General features: G+C 33.7%; 4 protein-coding genes across 5 annotated transcripts; 3 read left to right on the forward strand and 1 right to left on the reverse strand.

Moving 5' to 3' along the window:
* Positions 1 to 224: 224 nt before the first annotated feature.
* LOC115715922 (MAG2-interacting protein 2) lies at positions 225 to 10,464 on the forward strand. Its single transcript, XM_030644599.2, has 12 exons — positions 225 to 432; positions 517 to 565; positions 837 to 1,010; positions 1,164 to 1,365; positions 1,493 to 1,698; positions 2,240 to 3,209; positions 3,425 to 4,398; positions 4,499 to 4,587; positions 4,879 to 5,238; positions 5,910 to 7,128; positions 7,295 to 7,560; positions 7,652 to 10,464. The coding sequence occupies exons 1-12, from the start codon at positions 358 to 360 to the stop codon at positions 10,247 to 10,249; spliced, it is 7,182 nt and encodes a 2,393-aa protein (XP_030500459.2). The 5' UTR covers positions 225 to 357; the 3' UTR covers positions 10,250 to 10,464.
* A 2,098-nt stretch (positions 10,465 to 12,562) lies between these two features.
* On the forward strand, positions 12,563 to 14,838 carry LOC133037700 (uncharacterized). Its single transcript, XM_061115091.1, has 3 exons — positions 12,563 to 13,052; positions 13,454 to 13,613; positions 14,417 to 14,838. The coding sequence occupies exons 1-3, from the start codon at positions 12,974 to 12,976 to the stop codon at positions 14,640 to 14,642; spliced, it is 465 nt and encodes a 154-aa protein (XP_060971074.1). The 5' UTR covers positions 12,563 to 12,973; the 3' UTR covers positions 14,643 to 14,838.
* A 1,469-nt stretch (positions 14,839 to 16,307) lies between these two features.
* On the reverse strand, positions 16,308 to 20,045 carry LOC133037698 (uncharacterized). 2 transcript variants are annotated; one of them, XM_061115089.1, is made up of 8 exons: positions 19,642 to 20,045; positions 18,819 to 18,963; positions 18,563 to 18,731; positions 17,825 to 18,095; positions 17,411 to 17,676; positions 17,107 to 17,322; positions 16,913 to 17,015; positions 16,308 to 16,827 (listed from the first exon to the last, which is right to left on the reverse strand). In XM_061115089.1, exons 1-8 carry the CDS (start codon positions 19,790 to 19,792, stop codon positions 16,766 to 16,768), a joined length of 1,383 nt encoding a protein of 460 aa, XP_060971072.1. In that variant the 5' UTR covers positions 19,793 to 20,045; the 3' UTR covers positions 16,308 to 16,765. The 2 variants fall into 2 exon arrangements, with proteins under 2 accessions (XP_060971072.1, XP_060971071.1); XM_061115088.1 differs by having other exon boundaries at positions 16,308 to 17,015; positions 19,642 to 19,931.
* A 5,219-nt stretch (positions 20,046 to 25,264) lies between these two features.
* Positions 25,265 to 25,768, forward strand: LOC133038034 (putative pentatricopeptide repeat-containing protein At1g53330). The gene has a single exon (XM_061116010.1). It carries the CDS (start codon positions 25,265 to 25,267, stop codon positions 25,766 to 25,768), a length of 504 nt encoding a protein of 167 aa, XP_060971993.1.
* Positions 25,769 to 25,921: the final 153 nt, after the last annotated feature.

The raw sequence follows: 25,921 nt of genomic DNA on the forward strand, positions 1-25,921 counted from the left end.
TTTTTTTTTTATATATTTTTTAAACTTTTTTCTAAAATTTTTCCATAAAATAACTTTTTTAAGAAAATACTGTATTTTTGTAAATTTATACTTTAAAAACCATAAAAATGAAAATTTCCTTTTTTTTAATGTACAAGCCAAAAGATCCATTACAGCCCATATTATTCTCTGAGCCCAATTACTTAGGCCCAAGAATGTTTTTCGTCTTTCCAAAAGAGAGAGAGAGAAGACAGTCGTGACTTGTGATCTTCGTCTGAAAATCTACCTCAGTTTCTCTTTCTATGGAAATCAAATCTGGTCCGAATTTGATTTGATTACAGCCTACGCAGGATTCATTCCACATCAATACCCTTGCCAATGGATGAACCGGTGCTTTACGAGACTCGTCGTCATGCTTCAAGGCCTTTCTCTCTCAATTATCCTCCTCAACAGGTTACCGTTTCCTTCCTTTTTCTTTTAACATTTTACTCAAATCCTTCATTTCTGAATTCTAGCATTACTGTTCACTGAGCTCAGGTTGATAATGAATCCAGAGGCGGCTTTCTTTCGCTTTTTTCAGTTCAAGGTACACAGATTTCGACTTTTTATATAACTTATTTTTTTTTTTTTTTAATTTAATGTTTGATTCGAATTCTCAGCATCGGAGCTTTATTAATTTGCTAATTACTTTCAATATTGTTCTGTCAATGCTCTTTGAAGTTTTACATTGTTTAACTCGTTTTTTTGATTATTTTTCTTGGTGTTAAATCTAGGATTCTGATAATTGTACTTATCTGAATTGGTTGAGTGTGTCAATTAGTATGTATGTTGATATTTTCTTGATTGGTTCGGCATAGGTGTGAGCAAACTCAAGGAAAAGTGGGTAGAAAGCAAGCAACCAAGAAAACTGAGGAAATTAACTTCTTTGTTTGTTTCTCCTAGTGGCGAGAATGTTGCCGTGGCTTCTGGAAATCTCATAACTTTTTTGCAGAAGAAGGATGATTATTCAAAGCCCTGTGGCACTTTCAGTGGTAACATTTCCTGGCTGAACTCATTGACTTGTGTATTTGTATCGATCATCGGTTTTGGGTGTTGCATTGCATAGAGTTTAGTGTTTATGTCGAATGATTTGGTTGGTTTCCATAAGATAGGAACATTTTTATAATTTGCAAGCATTGTAACAGCTAGCAGCTTTGTTACGTGTACAACCGGAACTTGGTCGGAAAGTCATGCTATTCTTGGAGTTGTTGATGATACAGATACTCTGTATTTTATTAAAGCAAATGGTGATGAGATAACAAGGATTATGAAGAGGCATTTAAAGGTCTCTTTACCGATTGTAAGCTTGATTGCAAATGTGGATCCTGATGTTCAGACATCTTGCTTGTAAGTGTATATATTTTCTTACAGCCTTTGCACATATACATAGGACAGCATGTATGAAGATGATTTTTTCTTTTGGAGCGATTATAGTACAATAATATGGTACATAAGTTGAATGAAAATTTTCCAGGTGTAGCTTTACTATATTGACATCAGATGGTTCTCTTCAACATATTGAGATTAGTCGGGAGCCAAATGTCTCCATCGAGAATGTCATAACCCAGAAGGGAAAGTTTGGAAATAATGTCATTTGCATTGATTCCCATCCAGAACTTCTTTTGTTTGTTGTAGTTACTAGTTCTGACAGTCTTGCACTGACCTCAAGTGGAAATACAGGTATGTTTTTCTTACTAGTTTTCCATAATTTTATTTCTATCCCCGTTGTTGATCATTTTGACTCGTAACAAGTCCTTAAACATAATTGATATTATTTGTATTATTATTGAAATATGAGTGCTAGCAAACTTTCAAAATATTTAAAACTGATTTTTTTTTTTTGAAAAGAGATAAAGTCATATGTCTAAGACTGACCTCCTTCCTGGCGGAGGAAAACCGTGGTAACACGAAAAATGAAACATTGGAAAGCTTAACGTAATACATAAAAATACATAAGCCTAAAGCTCTCAATATATCAAACAAACACAAATAGCAGCAATATAGCAACAGATATTATGTGGTATAATATGCAGATGATTATTTTTTTTGTCCTGTCTGTCTCCCTTTTATTCGATTTACATACTTGGTGTCTTGCATTACTGTTTATGTTCTGAGGTTTCAGTCATCTCCGTATCTGGTGAAACATTGATAACTGATTTCTCTCACTAGTTTTTTGTTACTCCATTTTATATTAAATATTGTTTCTTTATATCTATATCAGGTTCTTCCTGTCTTTCGCTTTGGCATAGGAGTAAAGTTATGGATTTAGAGCAATTGTCCACTGTTCAGTTTGACGGTTTATTTTCAAAACCAAAAGGTTATATAGGTCAGTTGGCATATCCAAAGGTTCAAATTTCTCCAGAAGCTGAATTTATATGTACTCTAGATGTGATAGGATACTTGCATATTTTTAAGCTGGACAAGAAAGGTTTTTCACTTTCACATATAACGGTAGGAGAAAGATGTGTTTCGCAAGTTACCAGTGACGTTGTGGATTTCACTTGGTGGTCTAACCGTGTTCTTGCTATTTCTAAAAAGCCTGGTGTTGTGACCATGATTGACATATGTAGTGGTTACAAAGTTCAGGAAAATGACCCTGTATATTCTATGCCTGTTTTAGAAAGAGCTAACCAGTTTCAAGGAAATCTCTTTCTTTTGGAGAGTATGTCAAAGGAGGAGAGAGATAATCTATCTAATTACAGTGGAACAAGTGACTCTCATTGTATAGAACAGATTACCGAAGATGGTTTTAATAACATTGACATTTCCAAGTTGAGTTGGAACCTGATAACGTTTTCGAAGAAATCCATTCATGAAATGTATGAAACTTTAATCAGCAACAGAAGTTACCAAGCTGCCTTAGAATTTGCCGATCGTCATAGGCTGGATAAAGATGAAGTTTTAAAATCACAGTGGTTGCATTCTCCACGAGGATTAACTGAAATAAACATGTACTTGTCAAAAATCAAGGATCAAGTTTTCATCCTCTCAGAATGTGTTGACAAAGTTGGACCAACAGAAGATTCTATGAAGGCTGTGCTTGAATATGGGTTGCGCCTTACTAACCAGCATAAATTTTCTGAACTACAAGATTCTGAAAGTAATCAAATTTGGGACTTTCGTGTGGCTAGACTTAAAATATTGCAATTTAGAGACAGGTTGGAGACATATCTTGGGATAAATATGGGCAGGTACCTTGCTTTTCTTCCTATTTATTGTTATTTCAGTTTGTAAAAGAAATGAGAGCAAAACTTATAATCCGTAGATAAGAAGTTTTTATTTGATGCCTCCATTGTTCATCTTGACAAGCTGCCATAAATCTATGTTTTTCAATGCATACATTAAGTTTGTTTTTAAAGGTAATAGTTACTACAAAGTACTAACCCACTGTTTGACAATTCTGCAGGTTTTCTGTACAGGAATTTACCAAATTTCGAGTGATGCCTGTAAATGAAGCTGCTGTAACGCTGGCCGAAAGTGGAAAAATTGGAGCCTTGAACCTTCTGTGCAAACGTCATCCTTATTCACTTGCACCTTATATTTTAGATATATTAGCTGCCATCCCTGAAACACTTCCTGTACAAACATATGGCCAGCTTCTTCCTGGAAAGTCTCCTCCTTCTAGTACATTTGTTAGGGGAGAAGATTGGGTTGAATGCAGGAAGATGATAAATTTTGTTAATAGCTTACAAACAAGTAATGAGATCGACATTCAGATTAGAACTGAACCCATTGTCAAACAGTGCTCAGGTTTCGTTTGGCCATCAATTGATGAACTTTTGGTATGGTACAAGAAGCGGGCAAGAGATATTGATGTATGTAGTGGGCAGCTAGATAATTGTCTTTGCTTGCTTGATTATGCTAATAGAAAAGGCATCTATGAGTTGAAGAAATTCCATGAGGATGTTTCATACCTGCACCAACTGATTTATTCTGATGACAGTGATGGGGAAATAAGTTTGAGTCTTGTTACGTGGGAGGAATTATCAGACTACGAAAAATTCAAAGTGATGCTCAAGGGAGTCAACGAAGAAAATGTTATTGAAAAACTTCGTGATAAAGCAGTTCCATTTATGCGGAATAGGTTTCATTATTCAACCGTAGTCTCTCATGATAGTGTAACAAGGAACCATCTTGGTGTTGATCATGATGAGGCCGAGTCATTTTTGGTAAGATGGCTGAAGGAAATTGCTTCAGAGAATAAATTGGACATTTGCTTGATGGTCATAGAGGAGGGGTGTGGAGATGTCCAAAGTAGTGGCCTGTTCAAGGATGAAGTTGAAGCTATAAATTGTGCCCTGGAGTGCCTTTATTTGTGTAAAGTAACAGATAAGTGGAGTACCATGGCTTCTATATTGTCGAGGCTTCCGCAAGTACATGGTAAATTCTTCTTTAGATGTTTGGTTTTATCCTTAATCCTTATGAATTATATTTTATCATTTTCCTTATGTTTTAATTTTTTTTTAAATGTGCTTTACAGGTAGTATAATATGTGATGGTAGCTTGGAGAGAAGACTAAAACTTGCAGAGGGGCATATTGAAGTGGGGAGGCTTCTATCATTCTATCAGGTCTGTATTCCTCTTGTTACAAAAATGCTTTTACTTTGGAATTTATGCCTTCATAGATGAGGGATCTTCAGAAAGAAAGAAAGATTAAATTATGTATAAGGGTATAATACTGATGTAGACTTCCGACGAAAGCCTTTATGCTACAGTTATTTGAATATTTTGGCTGATACCGATGCATTAATTCCTTAGCTTGTGATCTGGTTTTTTTTTTTAAATAGTATTCCCTATCAATCCATGAAAAAGAAATAGATTGTGATTGCATATATTGATTTTTGTTCTTCTGTTTTTTAGGTCCCAAAGCCAATGAGTTATTTCCTTGAGTCCCACGCAGATGAAAAAGGTGTCAAGCAAATTCTTCGTCTTATACTTTCAAAATTTATTCGCCGACAGCCTAGCCGATCAGATAGTGATTGGGCAAGCATGTGGCGTGATATGCAGTCAATGAAGGAAAAAGCGTTTACTTTCCTAGATCCAGAGTATATGCTGATGGAATTTTGTAGAGGACTGCTTAAAGCCGGGAAGTTTTCTCTAGCTAGAAACTATTTAAGGGGTACAAGTTCTGTTGCCTTGGCATCAGATAAAGCGGAGAGTCTTGTCATTCAAGCTGCAAGGGAATATTTTTTCTCTGCTTCAAGTCTTGCTTGCCCTGAAGTAAGTATGAAATTGGAGTAAATATTTTCTTTCTGCTTCAAGTTTAAGTTGTTTTATGTACCCTATGTTTTTTTTTTGTTCCCCCAATAGTATAACGTACATTTATGGGCATGGATCCCAGACCACTCGAGACTAGCTAGGCTCAAGTGGAATTGCAACTTGTTTTCCTTTTCCTTTTTATTTGGTTGTTTACAATGCATAATAATTCTTAGATACCATCTTGCATTGTGTTATCTGTTCCAAAAGTGTTGTCAACCCTCTGTTATGATGATTTGTCAATATCCTTAAAGTTAATTGCATCTGCATGTTATTTATTAAGCACGTTTCATAGTCAAGTTGGCTTTTTTTTTTATTATTGCTATTGCTTTAGACTATCTCGGTGCTTTTTTATTATTGTTACATTTAGACTATCTTGGTAATAGCCTCATATTATCGTGGTTAGCTACATTAGGTCATAAATATGTTGTTCGTATGTTTCCTTATTTGTTTAGTCAAGTTCATGTTCTTTCTCAAAGAAGTAGGATTGCATACATTTTGTATTTAAACTCAAGTTTTACCATTAAAATGAACGTTGAACCTGCCTAATGATAACCTAGCTGAAATTAAGCTGAGAATAGAATTGGTTGTATGTTTTATATTCTCATATATTGCATGACTGCAACTTTATTCAGATATGGAAGGCTAAGGAATGTCTGAATCTACTCTCAAGCAGTGGAATAGTTAAAGCAGAGCTTGATACTATTGATGCCATTACTGTTAAGCTTCCTAGTCTTGGAGTTGCACTTTTACCTGTGCAATTCAGGCAAATAAAAGATCCCATGGAAATTATTAAAATGGCTATCACAAGTCAAACCGGAGCATATCTACATGTTGATGAAATCATTGAGATTGCCAAACTTCTCGGACTTAGCGCTCCAGATGACATATGTGCTGTGCAGGAAGCTATTGCTAGAGAAGCTGCAGTTGCTGGTGATCTGCAACTGGCACTTGATCTCTGCCTTGTTTTGGCCAAGAAAGGACATGGTCAAGCTTGGGACTTATGTGCTGCAATAGCAAGGGGTCCGGCACTTGAAAATATGGATGTTAATTCTCGAAAACAATTACTTGGTTTTGCTTTGAGCCATTGTGATGAAGAATCTATAAGCGAGTTGCTTTCTGCATGGAAAGATCTAGATATGCAAGGCCAGTGTGAGACTTTAATGACGTTGACTGGGTCAAACTCTCCAAATTTCTCAGTTCAAGGTTCTTCAAATATGTTAGATTCAGACGGCATAGTTCACCTAAAAGGTGGTTTTGAAGCAGTTGAAGGTGCTGCCGATGAGGATCGAAATGTACATATCAGTAATATAAAAGATATTCTTTCTTCTGTTTCTAAAAACTTACCTCTGGAGAATGGAAGCAGTTGGGAATCTGTTTTAGTAGAAAATGGAAAACTTTTGTCATTTGCTGCTTTGCAACTTCCATGGTTACTTGAACTGAGTAAAAAATCTGAAAGCAGTGATAGTTCAATTTATGGCTTGATTTCTAGAACACAATATGTGAGTGTGAGAACACAGGCTGTGGTAACTGTTATTTCCTGGTTAGCAAGAAACGGTTTTGCTCCTAAAGATGATTTGATTGCCTCTCTAGCAAAAGCTGCTACTGAGCCTCCTATTACTGAGGAGAAAGACATTATTTGTTGTTCCTTTCTGTTAAATCTTGTGGATGCTTTTAGTGGTGTTGAAGTAATAGAAGAGCAGCTGAGAAGACGAAAAGATTACCAAGAAATTAGTAGCATCATGAATGTGGGAATGATATATTGCTTGTTACACAACTACGGGGTCGAGTGTGAAGGTCCTGCTCAGAGAAGGGAGATGCTGCTGAGAAAATTTAAAGAAAAACAGACAACAGGTACTGGTGATTGGCTTTTCCATTAATTATCAAATAGAGTTTGATAATGAGTCTATGCGGTCACTGGTGAACATTTACATGTTCCATATTCTATACATGTCCCTGATATCTTTATTGTTTTTTTTCTATCATATGCTTGCAAATCTAATTTGTACTTTCTTTTCAGATGAAATAAGCAAAAATGACAAAGTTCAGTCTTCATTTTGGAGAGAATGGAAACTAAAACTCGAAGAACAAAAGTTTGTGGCGGACCGTTCCAGAGTACTAGAAAAGATCATTCCTGGGGTTGATACTGCTCGGTTTTTGTCTGGGGACATGCAATACATTGAGAGCGTTGTCCTCTCTTTAATTGAGTCTGTACAGTTGGAGAAGAAGTACATTCTGAAGGATATTTTAAAATTAGCCAACACTTACGGCTTGAGCCGGACAAAGGTATGAATATTTGCAAGTTTTAAATTGGGGAGGTACATAGATAAACCATTTTGATCCATTGAAGTGATTAATTTTCTCAATTTCCTTGCAGGTTCTTCAACAGTATCTAAGTTCTTTGCTTGTTTCTGAGGTTTGGACCAATGACGATATTATGCGTGAAATTTCTGAGTGTAAAGAAGAAACAATTGGCAATGCTATCGAGACCATCCAAACAATTTCCTCTGTTGTATACCCTGCAATTGATGGATGTGACAAGTTGCAACTTGCTTACATATTTGGCCTGCTTTCTGATTTCTATTTGCAGCTGGAAGAAACCAAAAATTCGTTACCAATGATACACCCAGACCAAGCTAATTTATCTGGTTTTGGATTTGCTCCTTATTACTCGATGCTTGAGCAAGAATGCAGTAGAGTTTCATTTATTTCAAACATCAACTTTAAAAATATCGCTGGACTGGGAGGTTTGAACTTTGAGTGCTTCAACCTTGAAATCTATGAACACATTGCTGAGAGCAGCTTGGAAGTCTTAGCAAAGATGGCAGAAAACCTCCATAGCATTTATGCTGACTCAGTGCCAGATGGCCTCGTGTCGTCAAAGGATGTGTACAAACATTATGTCCTCGGTTTGTTGAAGAATTTGGAGACAAAGTCTAGGACAGATTTTTCTGATAAGAGGCCTGAAAACCTACAGGGGTTTATATGTCAGCTTGAGCAGAGCTTTGAATTTTGCAGAAAGTATATCAAACTTTTGGCCCTGTCTGATGCTTTGGACATTATAAAGCAGTATATGACTGTAATTATACCTCTATATCATTCATATGGCACTCCTCCAGATGATTCAACTTGGCAGGACTGCCTTCTGATCCTCTTAAACTTTTGGATGCGACTAACTGATGAAATGAAGGAAATTATGACCCTTTCTGATGCTGAAGAAATTCTTGTATTCAGTCCGGATTGCTTAAGTAGACATCTTAATGCTTTCATGAGGCTTGTGATTGAGGATAATGTTTCGCCAAGTCAGGGCTGGAGCACGGTTATTGATTATGTAGGTTATGGATTAACTGGTGGTCCTGCTTTTGAAATTTTCATGTTCAGCAGAGCTATGCTATTTTCGGGTTGTGGATTCAGAGCTGTTGCAGAAGTTTATTCTGATGCAATAAATGCTCCAAATGGTGATGCTGAACTTCAGGATCTTCCCCATTTCTACTTAAATGTTTTGGAGCCTATTCTGCAAGAATTGGCTGTCGGCGAATCTCAGGAACGCCAGCACTTCTATCATATTTTGTCTTCTGTGAGTAAATTGGAAGGTGATCTGGATGATTTGAAGCAAGTTAGACATGTAATTTGGAAGAGACTTGTAAAGTTCTCTGATGATCTGCAGATACCGGGATCTGTTAGAGTTTGCATGCTAGAGATTATGCAATTTCTCACCGGTAGAAATATTAAGGGGTTCTCATCCGAGTTACAATCCAATATTGTACCATGGGAAGGGTGGGATGAGTCACTCAATACAAGCGAGCAAAGTCAAACTTCCACAAATCAGGGGTTGACCGATCATAATAACACATCGAGCAGATTTACTAGCACATTGGTTGCCCTCAGATCAACTCAGCTCGTAGCAAGCATATCACCAACACTGGAAATTACTCCCGACGATCTGTCTACTGTAGAGACAGCAGTTTCTTGCTTCTTTAAGCTGTCAGAGGTTTCCGATAGTGATGCTCATATTGATTCTTTGGTAGCTGTTTTGGGAGAGTGGGAAGGGCTTTTTACGACAAGGCATGATGAGAAAGCCTCTTCAGAAGCATCCGATGCTGAAAACGCTTGGAACTCTGACAATTGGGATGAGGGATGGGAAAGTTTCCAGGACGCCGAGACTCCTGAAAAAGAAAAATCCGAAATCAGCTCTTCTCTTCACCCTTTACACGCTTGTTGGTTAGAGATATGTAAGAAACTTGTAGCAGTGTCTCGCTTTAAAGATGTGCTAAGAGTGATTGATCAATCTAACGACATATTGCTAGACGAAGATGGTGCCCAAAGCCTAAACAATTCCGTACTTCAAATGGATTGTTTTATGGCTTTAAAATTAGTCCTATTGCTTCCATACGAGGCACTAAGGCCACATTGCTTGGCTGCTGTAGAAAACAAGTTGAAACAAGGAACGTTCACAGACACAGTTGCTGAGAGCATCGAGTTTCTTATTCTCATATCCTCATCTGGAGTTATGTCTAATATCATCTCCAATTCGTCTTACGGTACTATATTCTCTTACACCTGCTATTTGGTTGGAAGTTTCTCTCAAAAGTGCCAAGCCTCCCAACTATCGAGACTCGTTGATGAAGAAGGTTCAGAACAAAGAGGAGACAGCGAGATCGATTTTCTACTTTTTAGGAGGATCATCATGCCATGTTTTGTTTCGGAGCTCGTTAAGGCAGATCAGCAACTTTTGGCAGGACTTATTGTAACAAAATATATGCACACAAATGCATCTCTAAGTCTTGTTAATATTGCAGAGTCCAGCCTTAATCGGTTTTTGAAGAAGCAATTTGAGGTACTGCAAGGAGATAAAGTTGGCATTTTACAGGCAACTTCACATGAAACTTTAAAGAACTCTGTTTCCAGCTTAGTGTCCAAATTGGAAACTCTGCTCCAATCTGCAATTTCCTTAGTTTCTAATAATGTGAAATGAAAAAGATAGTCAGAATAGTTTTTTTTTTTTTTTGGGTTAAATGAATATAGAAATGTTAGTGTTGTGAGTAGTGCAGTGCTAGTAGTGGTTGTACAAAATGTCTCCATATGTAATCCATTTTTGTTAATTTGCATTTTATAGGAACTATGAGAATTAAGAATATATTACATGAAGAAAACTAGCATTATAAAAAAAAATGTTTTCTCTTGTTTAAATGAGTCGACAATATGATGTTGTGTTACTTTATTTAATTATTTTAAAACTTAATCTTTCTTCTTTGTCCCTTTCTCTTCTCACACGTTAGCAAATTTAGCATTATGGTTTTTTTGTTAGAAAGCATTCTGACATTGATAGTTATCATTAGAAATGAAAAATGAGTTAAAGAAAACTGAAAATTTTCAAAACAAAAAAAAAAAGTTAGAGAGATTGTTATAATTATTAAATTTGAGAAATGCTAAAGGGCACCATTGGTGCCTAGCACTCTGTTAATATCACTATTGGTCCAACTAAGTATCGAGTTTCATATAGTTTAATATAATAGCTTTTAGGGAGTATCGCTAGTCAATCGCAGCGCGACATGTCCAGAAGGTGCTAGGCACCACTAGTGCCTAATAGCAATGCTCATTAAATTTAGATGAATTCAAATAATTTGCAAAATCAATAATTTAGGGATATTTATTGAATTACATTCAATAAATTTAGACCTAACCGAATCTAATCAAAATTAGTTTTAACCATTAGATATATTAACTGATTTTCTATTACATTTGATTGAATTCATCCAATCTTTTTTAGCCATCATTAAGGTGAATTTCATTAAAAAAAATATAACACATAATTTAAAGCCTCATTCTCATAGTAATAAAATACAAGCCAACATATACAACAATTATTAGTTAATTTAGTCCAACTTAATTTGTATGATACCATAATTAAAATATAACAGCACAACCAAATCCAATCCAACTTAATAAGCATAAGTCTTAATTCTTAATAGACAAGTTCAATACATCAAATAAAAATATCATATAAAATTATAAATTATAAAATATATCACTCTTAAGTTTATTCTTTTAGGAAAATGATATGCGATATTTTAGATTTATGGTTTTTTTTTTTTTGTGTAATCTCATGTGTGCAGGTGTATATTAAATAAAATTAATTAATATGTTTTTAAAAATAATTAAATATATTTTAAAAATATATAAATATAATTGGATAACAATTGAATCAGTTGGGTTGGATTGTCCATTGGACCGGATGTCCCATCTAATAACTGATTCGATCTATATAGATTTTCAAAATTTGTATTTAATCTATCCAGTTATGATTAGATATCTAATTTTATTAGATAGGTTGTAATTAGATCAATCGGATGTAATTAGATTGAATGACTTTTTTGCACATTCTTAATTAATATAGTGGGTGGGAATTACTAGAAATATCATCATGATATTATATTATTTTAGATATAAAAAGAATCTATAATAAAAAGGAAATAAAATATATAAAATTTGAAAACATTAAGATTTGTATGTTACAAATGTAATATAATTTTTTTTGACAAACTTGTAATGTAGTATAGTTTTTTTTTTTAAAAAAAGTAATGTAGTATAATTAAAAAGTATTAATATAGGTTTATAATTTTTTAGTTTTTTATTTTATTTTATTTTTGTTGACATTGAGAGAAGGTTTATAATTTTTTTTGGTTGACATTGCTCTAAAAAATGTTGAACTTAGGACCTCTTGTTGGGAGAGTATAATATATATCTAAAAAAAATTTGTCTTCTCAATATTACTATTTTTAAATTATACTCTGAAATTTTTCACTTATTAAAAATTCTCTTAAATTATTCTTAGTTATGTTCTTTTTTTCTATTTCAATCTTACCTGATTAACAAAAAATTGAGTTGACACTGTAAATGTTAATGTGATATTATCACGTCAATATCACGTGTATAAATAAAATAAAATATTATTTTTAAATCAAATAATTTAAAAATTATTAAATTCAATAATTAAAAATAACAATCAATAAAAAATTTTAATTGAATTATAGAACGTTACATAACATGCCACTTTAGCACCAACAAATACTGTATAAGAAATTTGTTAAGTATGTAAAACTAAAATGACCAAATAATAATTCAATAACAATAAAAAAATATTTTCATCTAAATGAAAATAGAATAATTGTTTCATGAATTTCGAATAAATTTATAGAATAAGAGCTGTGGTTAATCTAAAATTATATAAAAAAAATATGTTTGGAATTTTTTTAATGATTTGAGAGTGGTAATAATAGTTTATTCTATAAAATATTAATGTAATGAAAATGATAAATAAATTTAAAATAAAAATATATATACTACCTAACCATCATTTTCAATTTTTTAATTTGAGGGGTTAGAGACAAACATTAACCTTCCTATAATCTGAATATCTTTTTTTCTTTTTTTAAAACTCTTAATAATGTTTTTTTTTGAAGATCTTAATAATGTTTCTTTATAGTAACATATCTGCAAATTCTTTTTGTTTTTTATTTTATTTATTTAACTTGTGTAATGGAGATAGAAAAATGAAACTGTTGGTCCCAAATCCAATCAATGGCAACCCCCCCTACTTCTATAAAGTTATAACTACTCTTCTCTTCTCTTCCCCACCTCATCTTCTTCTCCAACGCTCTAAAGTCACCATTTTTATCTATTTATTCTTGTCTTTTTAATGGAGAGATTACCGGTTGAGCTTCATCTCAAGATTTTCTGTTTCTTGGACCATCAGAATCTTGCCACTGCTCATCAAGGTCAGTAATTTTCTTCTTTTTATTTGATGTTGTTGTTCTTTAATATGGATCTGAATTGGGTTTTGTAATTTGATGTAAATTATGCAAATCTCGTTGACTCTAAATTTTGGGTTTTTTTTTTTTTTTCTAATGAAAAAGAAAGGAAATGAAATTATGGGGCTTGCTTTGCAATTCTGATTTTGGATGGAATTGTGGGTTTGATTCTATTTGGCGTCAATATATTAGTAAATTTTCATTGTTATTTGTATATATTAATTGGGATCAAATTAATAGAGGGTAAGAATTAGCATATGTATTTGTCTAATTTTGACCAATTTATGTTAAGATTACACGAACTAATATATCCATAGATTTAAAGTCATAACAAGTTTGTTGAAATGGAAATTTGTTGTTAACCAAAGTATGCAGGAAATGGAAGGTGTTAGCCTCAGACAACTATGTTTGGTCAAGCTTATTCAAGGAGAGATGGGGAGGAGATCGTGCTGCAACTTTTGTTCTTGGGGATTCAAGATCATGGAAAAAGAAGTATGAGGTCGAAGACCGTCGTGACCGCGTTGGAATGTAAGTTGGAATCTTTCTTTGTCCCTATTTCCTTTGTTTTACAATGACATCAACTTGGATATAGGTAGGGAGAGTTTTGAGGGAAATTGTGTTGTTAGCATTGTTGTTGTGTTGAATCTTGTTTAGATGATTGTTCCAATATCCGATTAGAAGGCTAAGTTCGGGTATCTAATTCATGTTTGAAACTAGGATCCCCGCCCAACTTTACAATATTTGGAGACCAGGAAACTATAGCGATTGCTATTTATGTAGGTACCGAGGAGGGACTCAAAACTCAAACTTGTGGGAGCAAACCACATGCCTGACCATTTGAGCTACTCCTCTTGGGTGTTATAGTGTCAAATTCATGTTTAGCAAAATTTCTTTTCATGAACACTAATAGTATAGATATAGCTCTTCTGTGTGGTGAAAGATTTTGGCCGTTTGAGCTTTTGTCTCTCTTTTGGGTGTGATTTTGCAAATGATGTATTTTAATTTGTATTTTAATCTTGGTAGTGATACTTAGAAATACAATAGTTATAACTCTCATCCGATCAAGATCGGATGGAGGTATTATGCTTAGAGTGCTTGTTATGAACACTAATAGTATGCTAAGATCTATAACAAGATTCATATATAGCTTCTGTGTGGTGAATTTTTTTGGTCTTTTTAGCTTTTTATGGATGGGTATTTTTTCAAATGCTGTGTTTGAACTTAGTATGCCAAGTAATTAAATGCTAATCTTGTTAGTAATACTCAGAAGTGTCATAGTTAATAACAAAGAAGACAATGTTTGATGGGATGAAAGTATTATATTTTACTAGGAGGGTGAAGATAATCAGAGAAGGCGAGGATTATTATCTTGTTCGCCAAGGCGAGATCCAACGCTATTTGGGTTCAAGAAAGTCTTCGAGTTTGAAAAGACGATCGAGTGCAAACAGTGACCTGAGCGAATTACAATCCTGCCGTGGGATTTTGGACAAAATTCTTTTCTTTATTGGGGACCTAGAAGTTGCTTCAACTGACAACAAACGTGGCCGAGCGATTTGAAATAGTCTTGATGGCTGTAAAAGCCACAAAGGTTCAGTACGTTTTACTGTAAACTTGCTCTGTAATTTATTGATGCATTCAACTATGTATTATGATTTATTGTAACCCATGAAAACTGATTGGTATAGTATGTCATTGTAGTATGTATGAGTATATATATTTCAAAAGTAATAAAGAAATTCATTAACATTGTTCATTCTCTTCAACCATTTTAGATTTGAAACTTGAGAGATTTTATAAACAGCAAACTACACCGATTATATATATATGATGGAGCAAATAAACCCAAGAAAAATGCTCAACCCTACAAGGACAGACACAACAGACTGATCGAAATAGGACTAGACAGATCATGCTCTATAGATAGTTGCACAACAAAGTAGAAGACATTTAATAGATCTTACACAGAACGCCAACTTCAACTTCAATGGGTGTTGTCCATATAGTTGAGAGGTAATAAAGAGATTTTAAAATGGACACCATTCCCCCTTTATATTTGTAATTAAAAAAATTGTGACAGCTAATACAATAAAAATGGGGTCAGGTAGGGCAATTGGGCAACTATTTTAGTTGTTCCCATTGGAGATGCCCTAAGGCTAACTCCAATGCAGTTTGGATTGTTGTGACCCATCAGATGGTGTCAGAAGGTAAGCTACGGGTAGAGTGTTGTTATGCATTGGAGAACTTTAAATAGACAACAAGAGATGTTTGTCATGAGCAATTATAGTATCTGTCTTTCTTTTTAGAAAAATAATAAAAGTTGAAAACTAACATAAATATTATATTTTGGTGTATTTTTAAAGTTGTTTGCATTGGAGTATTTTTTTTGTAAAGAGTGACCGAAAATGATGTAGATGATAGAGAAAATAAAATATTATATTTTAGAGTGTTGTAAAGTTTTATAATAACTTTTAGCATTGCTTGCATTGGAGATGCTCTAAAGTATCTGGAGTGGGCATCGGTGCCCTTTAATATTTTAAATAAAGAAAAAAAAACAAAATATAGTTAGTTAAATGTATGAATTGGAACTAATGGGACAACTATTTTTGTTGACCTCATTGGAGATACCCGTTAGAGTGATGATGTTCCAAACCGTCTCGACACAAACAACTATCATGGTGCAAACTAAACTAAATGGCAAACCCCACAAAAACGGCCAAAGCCAATGGACAGTGTGACAAAGCACTTATCACAACAAAAAAAAAAAAAAAAAAAAATGGAGACAACCAAAACACAACACAACTAAGGATCGTAAAAGGCCAACTAAAGCAAAACATCCGAAGCCTAATCCATCACCACCAAAATTTGCCTCCACAAAGCCACACGCACCACCCGAGCCGCCACAATAGAACCTTATCACCAACAATAAAGTGGCTCTTCTTCCCTGGCAACCCTTCCACCTGATAGAACCAACCAACAGAACCTTTTCGAGCCCCAAGTCCAAACCGCCTCCAGAGACAGCCAAGGCAAAGGCTAGCAGCAGCTGCCCCGACCGAGAGAAGAGACTGATGTTTTTCAATAACAATTCCTTTTTACTTACTTTTGTTTTACAGTAAAAACTAGCAAGACTAATATGGTTAAAACTACATTTTGCCTTCAATTTGTAACAAGGTTCAAAAGATTTTGGAGCCATTTATCATGTAAAGAAAATTAAAAATAAAAAGCTAATCCAAAAATGCTTTAGGTTTAGAATATCACCATTGGTGTAGTTTTCACTTACATCATTTCTGATTAAGAATAAATGATATTGTAGAAAAAGAATAATATTGGCATTGGCATACATGGGTAGAAATTTCAATTTTCTTTCTCAACAGTAAATCCTGAAAATTGCAAATTAATGCACTACACCACTAATTCACAGCCAAAAATTAAAACAATTACAAAATACTTCTTCTTCCTAACTCATACTTCCATTTTCCTTTTCGTTGGGCAGACCACTATTTGAATATAACTCCTTTTTGTCTTCTTCACTATCAAATTGAATATACCTTTCAACTAACACCAACTGCAATTCACAGTATAACATTTTTGAATTGAATTAGGTAGATGGCTAGCGGCCGTTACCGCCATTACGCCATCGTCTTGAAAATGAATCCGGTGGTCTGTCTTTTCTAATCTCTCAATTAGATGTTTAATGGATCTGATTCGGTGTCCCTTTCCTTCATTGCTTCCCAATCTTCAGTTTCTGTAATCAGATATTGTAAAAACACCATAAGCACCACAACAGAAAAATACCATTCCAAGTAAGAAAGACCGAATTTTGAACTTACTTGGCTTTTCGGCGATCAAGAAGAGCCTCCTCTGCAAGAAGCATGCTACTAAAAGGAAAATTGAGCACATGCCGAACATAAATGTGATTGGGAATGCACTCACCTTCAGTTGCCAAAAACAAAAATAGAATTAGTCAATGTGAGTTATTTTTCAAGCAAGAGATTTATGTAAAGAGTATTATGATGTAACATACGTTGTATAGTACAATGCAGACGAAGATATTGAGAGGGATTCTGAAGAAGTTCATGATGGTGCTTCTAGCCTCCTCGGGAATGTATTGGGACCTCATCTTCATAATAGATGGCCAGAAAATTCCACAGCAAGCTTCGAAGGTAGTGAAGCCAAGAAGCAGGATGCATCCTCCAAATGAGATGCCTCCTCCTCTCTCCGTGGAAGGAGGTACAAAGAACTGTTCTATCAAATAACCGATATTTGAGAATACCATAAGACAAAAAGAGAGTGAAGAAGGGATTGAAAGTCTTGGAACGGTGACTTACACTGATCAAAATGGGGAGCATAAGTGATGCTGAAGCAACGGCAAAAACAATCTGCATGTAGCTCTCGACCCTGAGAGATTGGCGAGCCATCAACCTAGAAGCAAGGGAGCTTCCCAACATGGAAGCCAACATGAAAGTTGCAAAGATGAATCCGTGAGGAATGTCCTCATCGTTCGGGCTTAGAGCGGGAGTCCAGAGAAACACAAATGTATACATTGAACCCTCAAACAGAGACTGAATTGCCCCGAGCAATGCAATTTTTTCATCTGAATCACAGAGAAGTAACTAAATGAGAAGGAAAATTCATCAAAGTAGAAGACACTGGAAAGAGAATAGTTTCTATCACTCGTTTCAGATTGGTTTTGCTTTCAATTTTATGTGAAAAAACTAAACAAGGAAAGGCTTAAAGTCTACCAGAAGCAATGGCCACAGCAGCACCCCTGAATTGGGTAAGCAAGTCCTTGCTCTCAGAAGGATCCCCATAGTTCTCTGACCAAGAAGATAATATAACCGCCATACCGATAGCAAGAAAGCACGAAGCAGCATCAAACGGTGCAACAGGTCCAAGAGATAATGAGTCAACAAGTAGATTCCCAAGCAAACCAGCCACAATAGCAACAAGGCCATTGCCAAGAAATATTGCCTTTGAGAATGTTATTGACAACCATTGTTGTTCAAATCCTCTCTGCAGATAATGTAGGAGAACAGTGAGCAAAGTACAAAAGGTTTATAAATCAGATGCAAAAGAGAATGGAAGAGAAAAGCAACACGATCCCCACAGATGAAACTACAAACAAACTAGTAATCAATTCCTCTTTTTACACCTACATTTTGCAAATTCGGACAGTTATGCAAGCACTTAAATCAGTTTATTAACACAGGATCAATCTACAATATTACCAATCTAACAATAAACACACCAATGTGTCAACCTGAAAAGATAAAAACCACATAAAATTGTAACAAAACAAATTTGCACATCAAACGGGTAGTAATCCTACAAATTAATAAACATGAAATGCAACAGGCCCTTCAAAGTGACAAAGTAAACTTCATTGTTCTTGATCCATTCCATCACAAACAATCAATGTAAACATTCAACGTGATTACAACCACAAAATAAAATACATAGACAGGACAAATGCCCCTTACCTTGTTGTGTTCTGCAACGAGCCAGGACTCAAATGAGGAAAACAGCAGAGAAGTGGCAATACCTCCCAAAACACGGCCAACCATCAAAACTCTGTACTGAGGAGAATGCTTGGTAATACAGCTCAGTATGTAAGTAATACAGTAAGTCACACATGCTCTCTTACGACCCCTGAATTTGAAGCACGTAGGACATCAGAAAACATCTTCATAACATCATATACAAATTTATTGAACAAAACTTTGAAAGAATACTTACTGTTTGTCAGCTAGAGAACCAACAATTGTTCCGAACAGCATAGAGGAGCCAAAACCAGCAATAAAGAGCTGTCCAATCTCACCTTTACCAAATCCATACGTACTGTAAAGGTAGTAAACATAAGGACCTTGCAACCAATCTCCCGCTGTTCATGAATTAATCGGTCAGTAATCAGAATTTTAACATTCTTTTTTCTTAAATATAAAACCATAGTTAAAAGTAAAACAAGAATTTTCCTTGTAAACAACATCCAGAAAGGTTCAAACAAATTCATCAAGAAATTTCTTAAACTTTGTACATTAGAAATCAAATATATATGCCCTTAGAATAAAAAAGATGATCGAAAAAGCTAAGAATCTAATTAAGCTGAATAAACAATTAATTTAACATAAAGCAAATAACATGCCTACCAACCCTAGTAGTGATAAAGAACGTAACCATTAATTTAAACTAATTTGAGAGAAAGCAAAGATAAACACACAGCACCAGATCAATATATAATCACATAATTTCAAAGCTGAAATGAACGAACAACACTATATACCTCTCTCACATAAACACTCACAAACTTCTAAGCTTAAACACAAACACACACAATATATAAACAACATGTCCAAATATTGCTATAATCGATCAAAGAAACGACAATAATAAGTTTCAACACAGATCTGAAGAATGTGTCATCACAATTGCTTTAAATTACTCAGATCAGATCGAATTTCAAGAAATTGAAACATAAAAAAGCAACACATTCACGAAAATCAAACGAGATCTAGCGTAAATCAGATCTAAGAAGAAAAAGTGAGATGTTATATATTATTACCCATCATGAGCGAGTATACGAGAAGATAATTGTTCTTGAAGGAATTGAAAGCCGGTGATGTAGTGATTCGATCTTTGTTGTTCTTGCTCAACTCCATTGCGGCCACAACAAGGCCAAAGAATCCGAAAACCAGGTAGTAAAATATCTCCATTTTCGAAGCTCAAACCAAGAAAAATATCAGAGAAAGAAAGAGAAATGAAATTAAGCTCAGTTGCAGAAATGTGTGACGTATATTTATACTGAGAGCAGAGTAGGAAGAAGATGAGTGGGTTTTTATTCTCTGTTACGCAACCTCACCTACACTCTCTTTCTTACTCCCATTAAGCATGGTCTTTGTCTTTGACTTTTGTGTCTTGACCACTACGTGTCGGAATTTCGAGAGTATTATAGATTAGGATGAACTCGATCGCAGAGGATAGAATCCCGTAGGACGCGGCTTTAAAATGGGACCGTTTTTGTTTAATCGAAGGGGACTGATCTGACACGTGGCGAGTTTTCGAGCGTCGATTTTGCAAGAGGTGTTTTGAGGGTGTCGGTGGTTTAGATCTCCTGCAGAGGAATAAGGTGGGTGTGTGGGTCCCACTTAACGGAATTTGTCCCATGCCGTCCGATCCATTTATATATATGATTATTACTATTAATGAAATATTTCTTAATTTGTGTAGAAATTAATTCTAGTGTAATAAAGTTAATAATTTTTTAGCAAAAAAAAATATATGTAGTTGTTATTTTAGTAATAATTTAATTGGACACTATTTTGAATTTTGTCTAAATAATATAAAAAACAAAAATAAATAAAAATAGTAGATGATTTGTATGTATGGAGTGTGATATTTCACTTACCGACATAATTTCATGGTTTTATTGATTTTTTATTTGACTTAAAAATGCCTATTTTGAGATTTATTTGTCAAAGATCCAAATCAAGTGAAGCTATTTAAAAAAAAAAAAATTAATTTAATGCGAACCAATGGGAATAATAAAAAGCTTAAAAAAAAAGTGAAGTGGGTTGTATTGTAGGGTCTCAGATTGACTTTGTGTATTAGAACATTAGGCTAGTAGAACTTCTTTGGACTAAAAGGTTAATCTCTTTGTTTAGATTTAATGTAATTTTTATTATATATCGACAATGTTTTGATTTATTGAGATTCATTGAGTTTTGTTGAATTATTAGTAAAACAAGATCAATTATGTAGTGCATTGGTAAGGAAAGGATCTTTCCTAAGCATATTCTTTTTAGAGTGTTAAAAAAAATTCACTTTAAATCTATATTTCAAGTAAGAATTAAAAAAAATATATAATTGTTACTAATATATTATTAGGGGTTAGGGGTTAGAGGAACACTTTCTATCAAACTTTTATACTATCTACATTTTTTTTTTTGAAACAAACGTTTAAATATTGGGAGTGTAAGTCGAACCACTACCCTCCTTGTCCTTAGTATCAAAGGAATGCCTTCTTGTCCTTAAATTAAGAACAAGTTTATTTTTGAGCATCCAAAGCACCCGGTGCTTGGGTAACCAACGCCCAAGTTGACTATTTATTAATTTGGACGCCTTCTAAGTATCAGATCGACGATCCGACTTCTATATTTTCTTTGTCTTCATCAAAAACTGGAAATAGGTATTTTCGGGGAAGAAACAACACTTTCTAAGTGCCAGAAGCAAGGCCCAGCGCCCAGGTGAACATTTTGACAGTGTAGGCGAATTTCGATAATGTTTTTCGAGAACTCTTCCGAGCATCTACTCCGTTTTTAGAAAAAATTAAGATTCAACTATTTTTGAGGACCAAACGAAACTTTTGAAGGGCCATAACTGGGACTCAACGCCCAGGTTGATAGCTGGCACGGGGCCCAGCACCTAAGTTGACATATTGCCAACCTGGGCTGTTTCTAATCAAGTTCTCGAAAAAGTGTTCCGAACATTTTTTTGGTCATTAGAAATAATGTAGATTCAAGCAAAAACGAGAAGAAAACCAGAAACTCGAGCCCCAAGAAATGGAGCCCAACGCCCATGTTGACAATTAACCTGTGATGCTGTCTTGAATTGCTCAAATGTCAAATTTAATCTAACAAATGAATCTGAAATAGTCAAAAACGGGGTAGGAAACATCGTCCTCAAGTTCAAAAACCTTGAAAGTATCAAAACGAGATCATGGGAGCTCGGGAATAGGGTACCCAATGCCCAAGCTGACAAATGGCCCGGTGCGTTGGGTTCTGCTTATCTGATTCTAATTCTGTTTCGATCGTCCGTCTAGTTTTCACAATAACTAAGATCCTTGAAGTTAGAGAAGTCAAATTCACAACTTCGCATTTCTCATTTCCAACATGAGAAACTCACATGGAAATAAAGAGTTTTGAGTCTCTCATTTCCGCAGAATAACAACATCTCCGAGAACTAGTAACCAGCTTCGCCAGAACACAGATATAGACTAAGTGATGTCACAATATCACTGAGGCATCTTACAGTACATCCCTTGGTCGTTTTTACACTTACTTAGCGTCCAGGTTGACATCATATGTCAACATAGGTGTTGGGTCATGAACTACCTTCAACAAAACAGTCATAACTCATTCAATATTTATCTAATTGATGCGATTCAATTTGCATTTTGAAGCCGATTTAATGTTCTATCAAGTCATGTCTCACTTCAATCGTAATTCTGAAGATATCGACATCAAATTTCACCACAAGTGAGTTACGAAAATAAGCTTTGACTTACCTGTATCGAGTCCTGCCGGGCTCTAAAAAATGGTCATTACCACCAAGAGCTAATTTTTATTGTTTGATCATTATCTACGATGAAAAATATCTAATTTATATTATTTTTTTTCTAATTTTGTGGGCCTCGTTCACCTAAAAGGGGAGCTCCCTTAGCTAATTTTTTACATTCAAAAAACTACCTACAAGGCCAGAGCATCTCTCTCTAGTTTATCTCTCTCGAAATTAGAGTTTAAACACTTAGCATTTTCTATAATTCTCTTGAGAAATAAAAACTCAAGACATAATTTCAGTAATATCGTGACATGGAGAGTGAACAACTATAAATTTTGTGTTTCTCTAAATTATTTACTTAAATTTATTAATCATCTCACCAATCTAACGAACTGAGATGTTGACCACTTTTCAACGTTAACAATATATAATATACCATCAAACTTACTAAGTTAACTAGTTTTTTTAGTTCCCTTTTAGCACATTTTCAGCAAGTTTTGGAAGTCTCTCTTTTATATCATTTTTTATTGTAAAAGAGATAATACTATATTGCTTATTATCATTAGCTACATTAGTATTTTCCGAAATAAATTCTCATGTTTGGTGGCTTACCTAATTGTCTTGGGCTTTTTGATGACGTTTTTGTTAAAAAGGAAAATATAATATATATATATATATATATATTTATATATTTGTTTTATTAAACCAAAGCTAGAGCCTAAATCAATGGTAACTTGTAAAGATGATGTTGGTACAAAATTATTACACAATCTAATAAACTAGTTGAAAAAATAAGAAAATCAAACAATATTATACAATTGTGAATTTATAACCAACACATGTTTCATCCTACTAATTGGGTTTGAAAATTTGTAATGAAAATGGGTTTGTAGCTAACAACTCAGAATCATTGTTGACTTTTTTTTTTCAATACTTAAGAAATCAAAATCTCCCCAACCAAACTTCCCTCCTTCCTTCCTTAGATGATTGCACTAATTAATTAGAATCTTAAACAAAAGGAAGTTGAGAATGAGATTTTAATAAATTAGAATCTTGAACAAAAGGAAGTTGAGAATTGAGATTTTTAATAATTAGAATCTTAAACAAAAGGAAGTTGGGAATTGAGATTTTAATAAATTAGAATCTTAAATAAATGGAAGTTGGCAATTGATCATATTTATTTTTCAATCAAATCAATGGTTTTTAATTTTGATAAAATTTAGTAGAAAAATATTAAAATATATTAGTAATGCTAGTGGTAGTGGTGCTTAGCATCTTCTAATATTAAAATACATCAGTAGTATTTATCATAGTGTTAGGCACCACTGATACTTAATAATAATGTTCATTTTTATCATAAGGAAAGAGCAGTGTCATTGATAAGGTGACATTTTATAATTAGCTAGTGATATTCCTTAAAAATTATGTATATAGGTTCCGATAATTAATTGTACCAATAATGATATTAACACATATAATAATATTGGACCCACTAGTAGTGGCCAACACCTTCATCGATATTATGTTGTTATTGGTACAATTAAATATCAATTTCTATATAATTTTATGTAATAACTTTAACGAAATATTTTTGACCAATTACAAAGTCTAAAAAATACTAAAACACAACTAGTATCTAATAACAATACTCTTATCATAAAAGAGAATAGAGAAGCCTAGTCTAGTCCTCCAACATGGTGTTTAATTAAAGCTCATAAATGATGATGGGTTATGTGCTGGACCTGCTCACATGGTGGGACATTGAGAGGATGACTGAAAGTAAAAGAATGGTGACCTTTTTTTTTTTTTTTTTTTTTTTTTTTTTGAGGAAAGAATGGTGACCTTTTTAGTAAGCAACTATTGAAAGACCATAATTACATGTACACTTCTTATTCATTTATTTTATAAATTAATGCTCAAATTGTTACATGTAAATTGTAAACTTTATTCCACGTACATTTTAAAATGGAGAGTGTGAAAGAGAAGATAGTGAAATAAAGAGTATTGTTAGAGCATCTAAATTGGTGATTTATTGTTAAATTATAATTCTTCGTGTATAAAAATTTATTTTAATGTGTCAAAAGTTAATCCAAATTTGTTAGCAAAAATTAATTTAAATTTAAAAAATTTACATCACAATAAATATATTATTTTTATATCATTTTTAATATTTTATATTAAATTTATTTATTGGATTGAATTATAAATATTTTATATTTTATATAATAAAATAATAACAAAATTAAAGATAAATAAAGCTGCTATTTTTCTATATATATATACATAGTAAAAAATATTAAATTTTGCATTAAGTTTTGTAAATGTATATTGAAGTGTAATATTAAAATTAATACAAATATATCATAAAATTATTGAATAATGCTTCAATAGAGGTATTGAAAATGACTTCATATAATACAATTTTTATATCTTCCATATCTCGGATATCTCGGATGGTTTAATCATGGATACTAAGTGGGCTCTTATTAAGAAACAATTTTAGAATATTGGACTCAATGAATTAAAAGTTGACAATTACCATGAGATCCTAGTTAAAAATATCACAAGTTTTGGTAAAACAGCTAGAAAACTAAGTGGGAATGAAGTTAAAGTTGAGTAGGTGAGATTTGAGTATGAATCATTGAATTTAAGTGAAATAATTAATGCTAGTTAACATATATACAATGCAAATCTGGACAGAGACCATACTGCATTTTGGATAGATTCCTTAACTTTTTAAATTTGTATATTTTGTCGGGTTATTTTAGTTTAGTTTGTGCGAGTTATTTGAGTTAGGCAGTTTACAAAAAGCTTTTATGTACATTCCTATGTTGCTGTGGGGTGTTTGACTAGTACTCTTAGGTAGGAGGAATAAAAATATAGAAATAGATATAGAAATAGTAATAGGAATGAGAATGAATAAATCAGGTTATGCATCTTTAATAAAAGGGTTATGTAAGATTGGTAAATCTGATTTGGCTTTTGGAGTTAAGGATGAGATGGGAAGAGAGAAAATAGCATTGGGTTTAACTGTTTACAACACTTTTATTAGTTCTCTTTTCAAGGTTGGTAAGAAAGATGAAGCTTATTGGATTTTGGAGGAGATGAAAATCTCTGGTTGTAAACCTCATACTGTAACTTACAATGCAAAAATTCATGGGTTTTGTATTGAAAATGATTTTGATGCAGCTTACAAGGTCTTGGATCATATGGTGGAAGAGGAGTGTAAACCAAATGTAATTAGTTATAATATCATAATTGGTGGGTTGTGTAAAGATGGAAAATGGAGTGAAGCAAATGATTTGTTTGAAGATTTATCAAGACTTGGTTACAAACAAGATATTGTTTCATTTAGAACAATGTTTCTTGGGTTATGTGATTCTAGAAGGTTTAATGAAGCAGCAACTTTCTAAGATGAGATGTTATTTAAGGGTTTTGCACCTTTTTCTGAGGGTAGAAAAAAAATTGTTGATGGGTTGTGTGAGAAAGGTGATATGGAGTTGTTGATTAAAGTTTTGAGTAGCTTGGGAAATGCAAATTTGATTGGTGTAGATACTTGGGAGTTG

This window comes from Cannabis sativa, chromosome 5 (genome assembly GCF_029168945.1).
Source record: "Cannabis sativa cultivar Pink pepper isolate KNU-18-1 chromosome 5, ASM2916894v1, whole genome shotgun sequence".
NCBI classification, from domain to species: Eukaryota; Viridiplantae; Streptophyta; class Magnoliopsida; order Rosales; family Cannabaceae; genus Cannabis; species Cannabis sativa.

Excerpts from the sequence above, each read along its gene's own strand:
- LOC115715922 (XM_030644599.2), top strand. The coding sequence starts at position 358 with ATGGATGAACCGGTGCTTTACGAGACTCGTCGTCATGCTTCAAGGCCT. Across the intron at positions 1,699-2,239 it reads GACCTCAAGTGGAAATACAG|GTTCTTCCTGTCTTTCGCTT; the intron begins GTATGTTTTTCT and ends TATCTATATCAG. Across the intron at positions 4,399-4,498 it reads GAGGCTTCCGCAAGTACATG|GTAGTATAATATGTGATGGT; the intron begins GTAAATTCTTCT and ends TGTGCTTTACAG.
- LOC133037700 (XM_061115091.1), top strand. The coding sequence starts at position 12,974 with ATGGAGAGATTACCGGTTGAGCTTCATCTCAAGATTTTCTGTTTCTTG. Across the intron at positions 13,053-13,453 it reads TCTTGCCACTGCTCATCAAG|TATGCAGGAAATGGAAGGTG; the intron begins GTCAGTAATTTT and ends TGTTAACCAAAG. Across the intron at positions 13,614-14,416 it reads CGTCGTGACCGCGTTGGAAT|GAGGGTGAAGATAATCAGAG; the intron begins GTAAGTTGGAAT and ends ATATTTTACTAG.
- LOC133037698 (XM_061115088.1), bottom strand. The coding sequence starts at position 19,792 with ATGGAGATATTTTACTACCTGGTTTTCGGATTCTTTGGCCTTGTTGTG. Across the intron at positions 18,964-19,641 it reads CGTATACTCGCTCATGATGG|CGGGAGATTGGTTGCAAGGT; the intron begins GTAATAATATAT and ends ATTCATGAACAG. Across the intron at positions 17,677-17,824 it reads TGCTGTGGCCATTGCTTCTG|ATGAAAAAATTGCATTGCTC; the intron begins GTAGACTTTAAG and ends TCTGTGATTCAG.
- LOC133038034 (XM_061116010.1), top strand. The coding sequence starts at position 25,265 with ATGAGAATGAATAAATCAGGTTATGCATCTTTAATAAAAGGGTTATGT.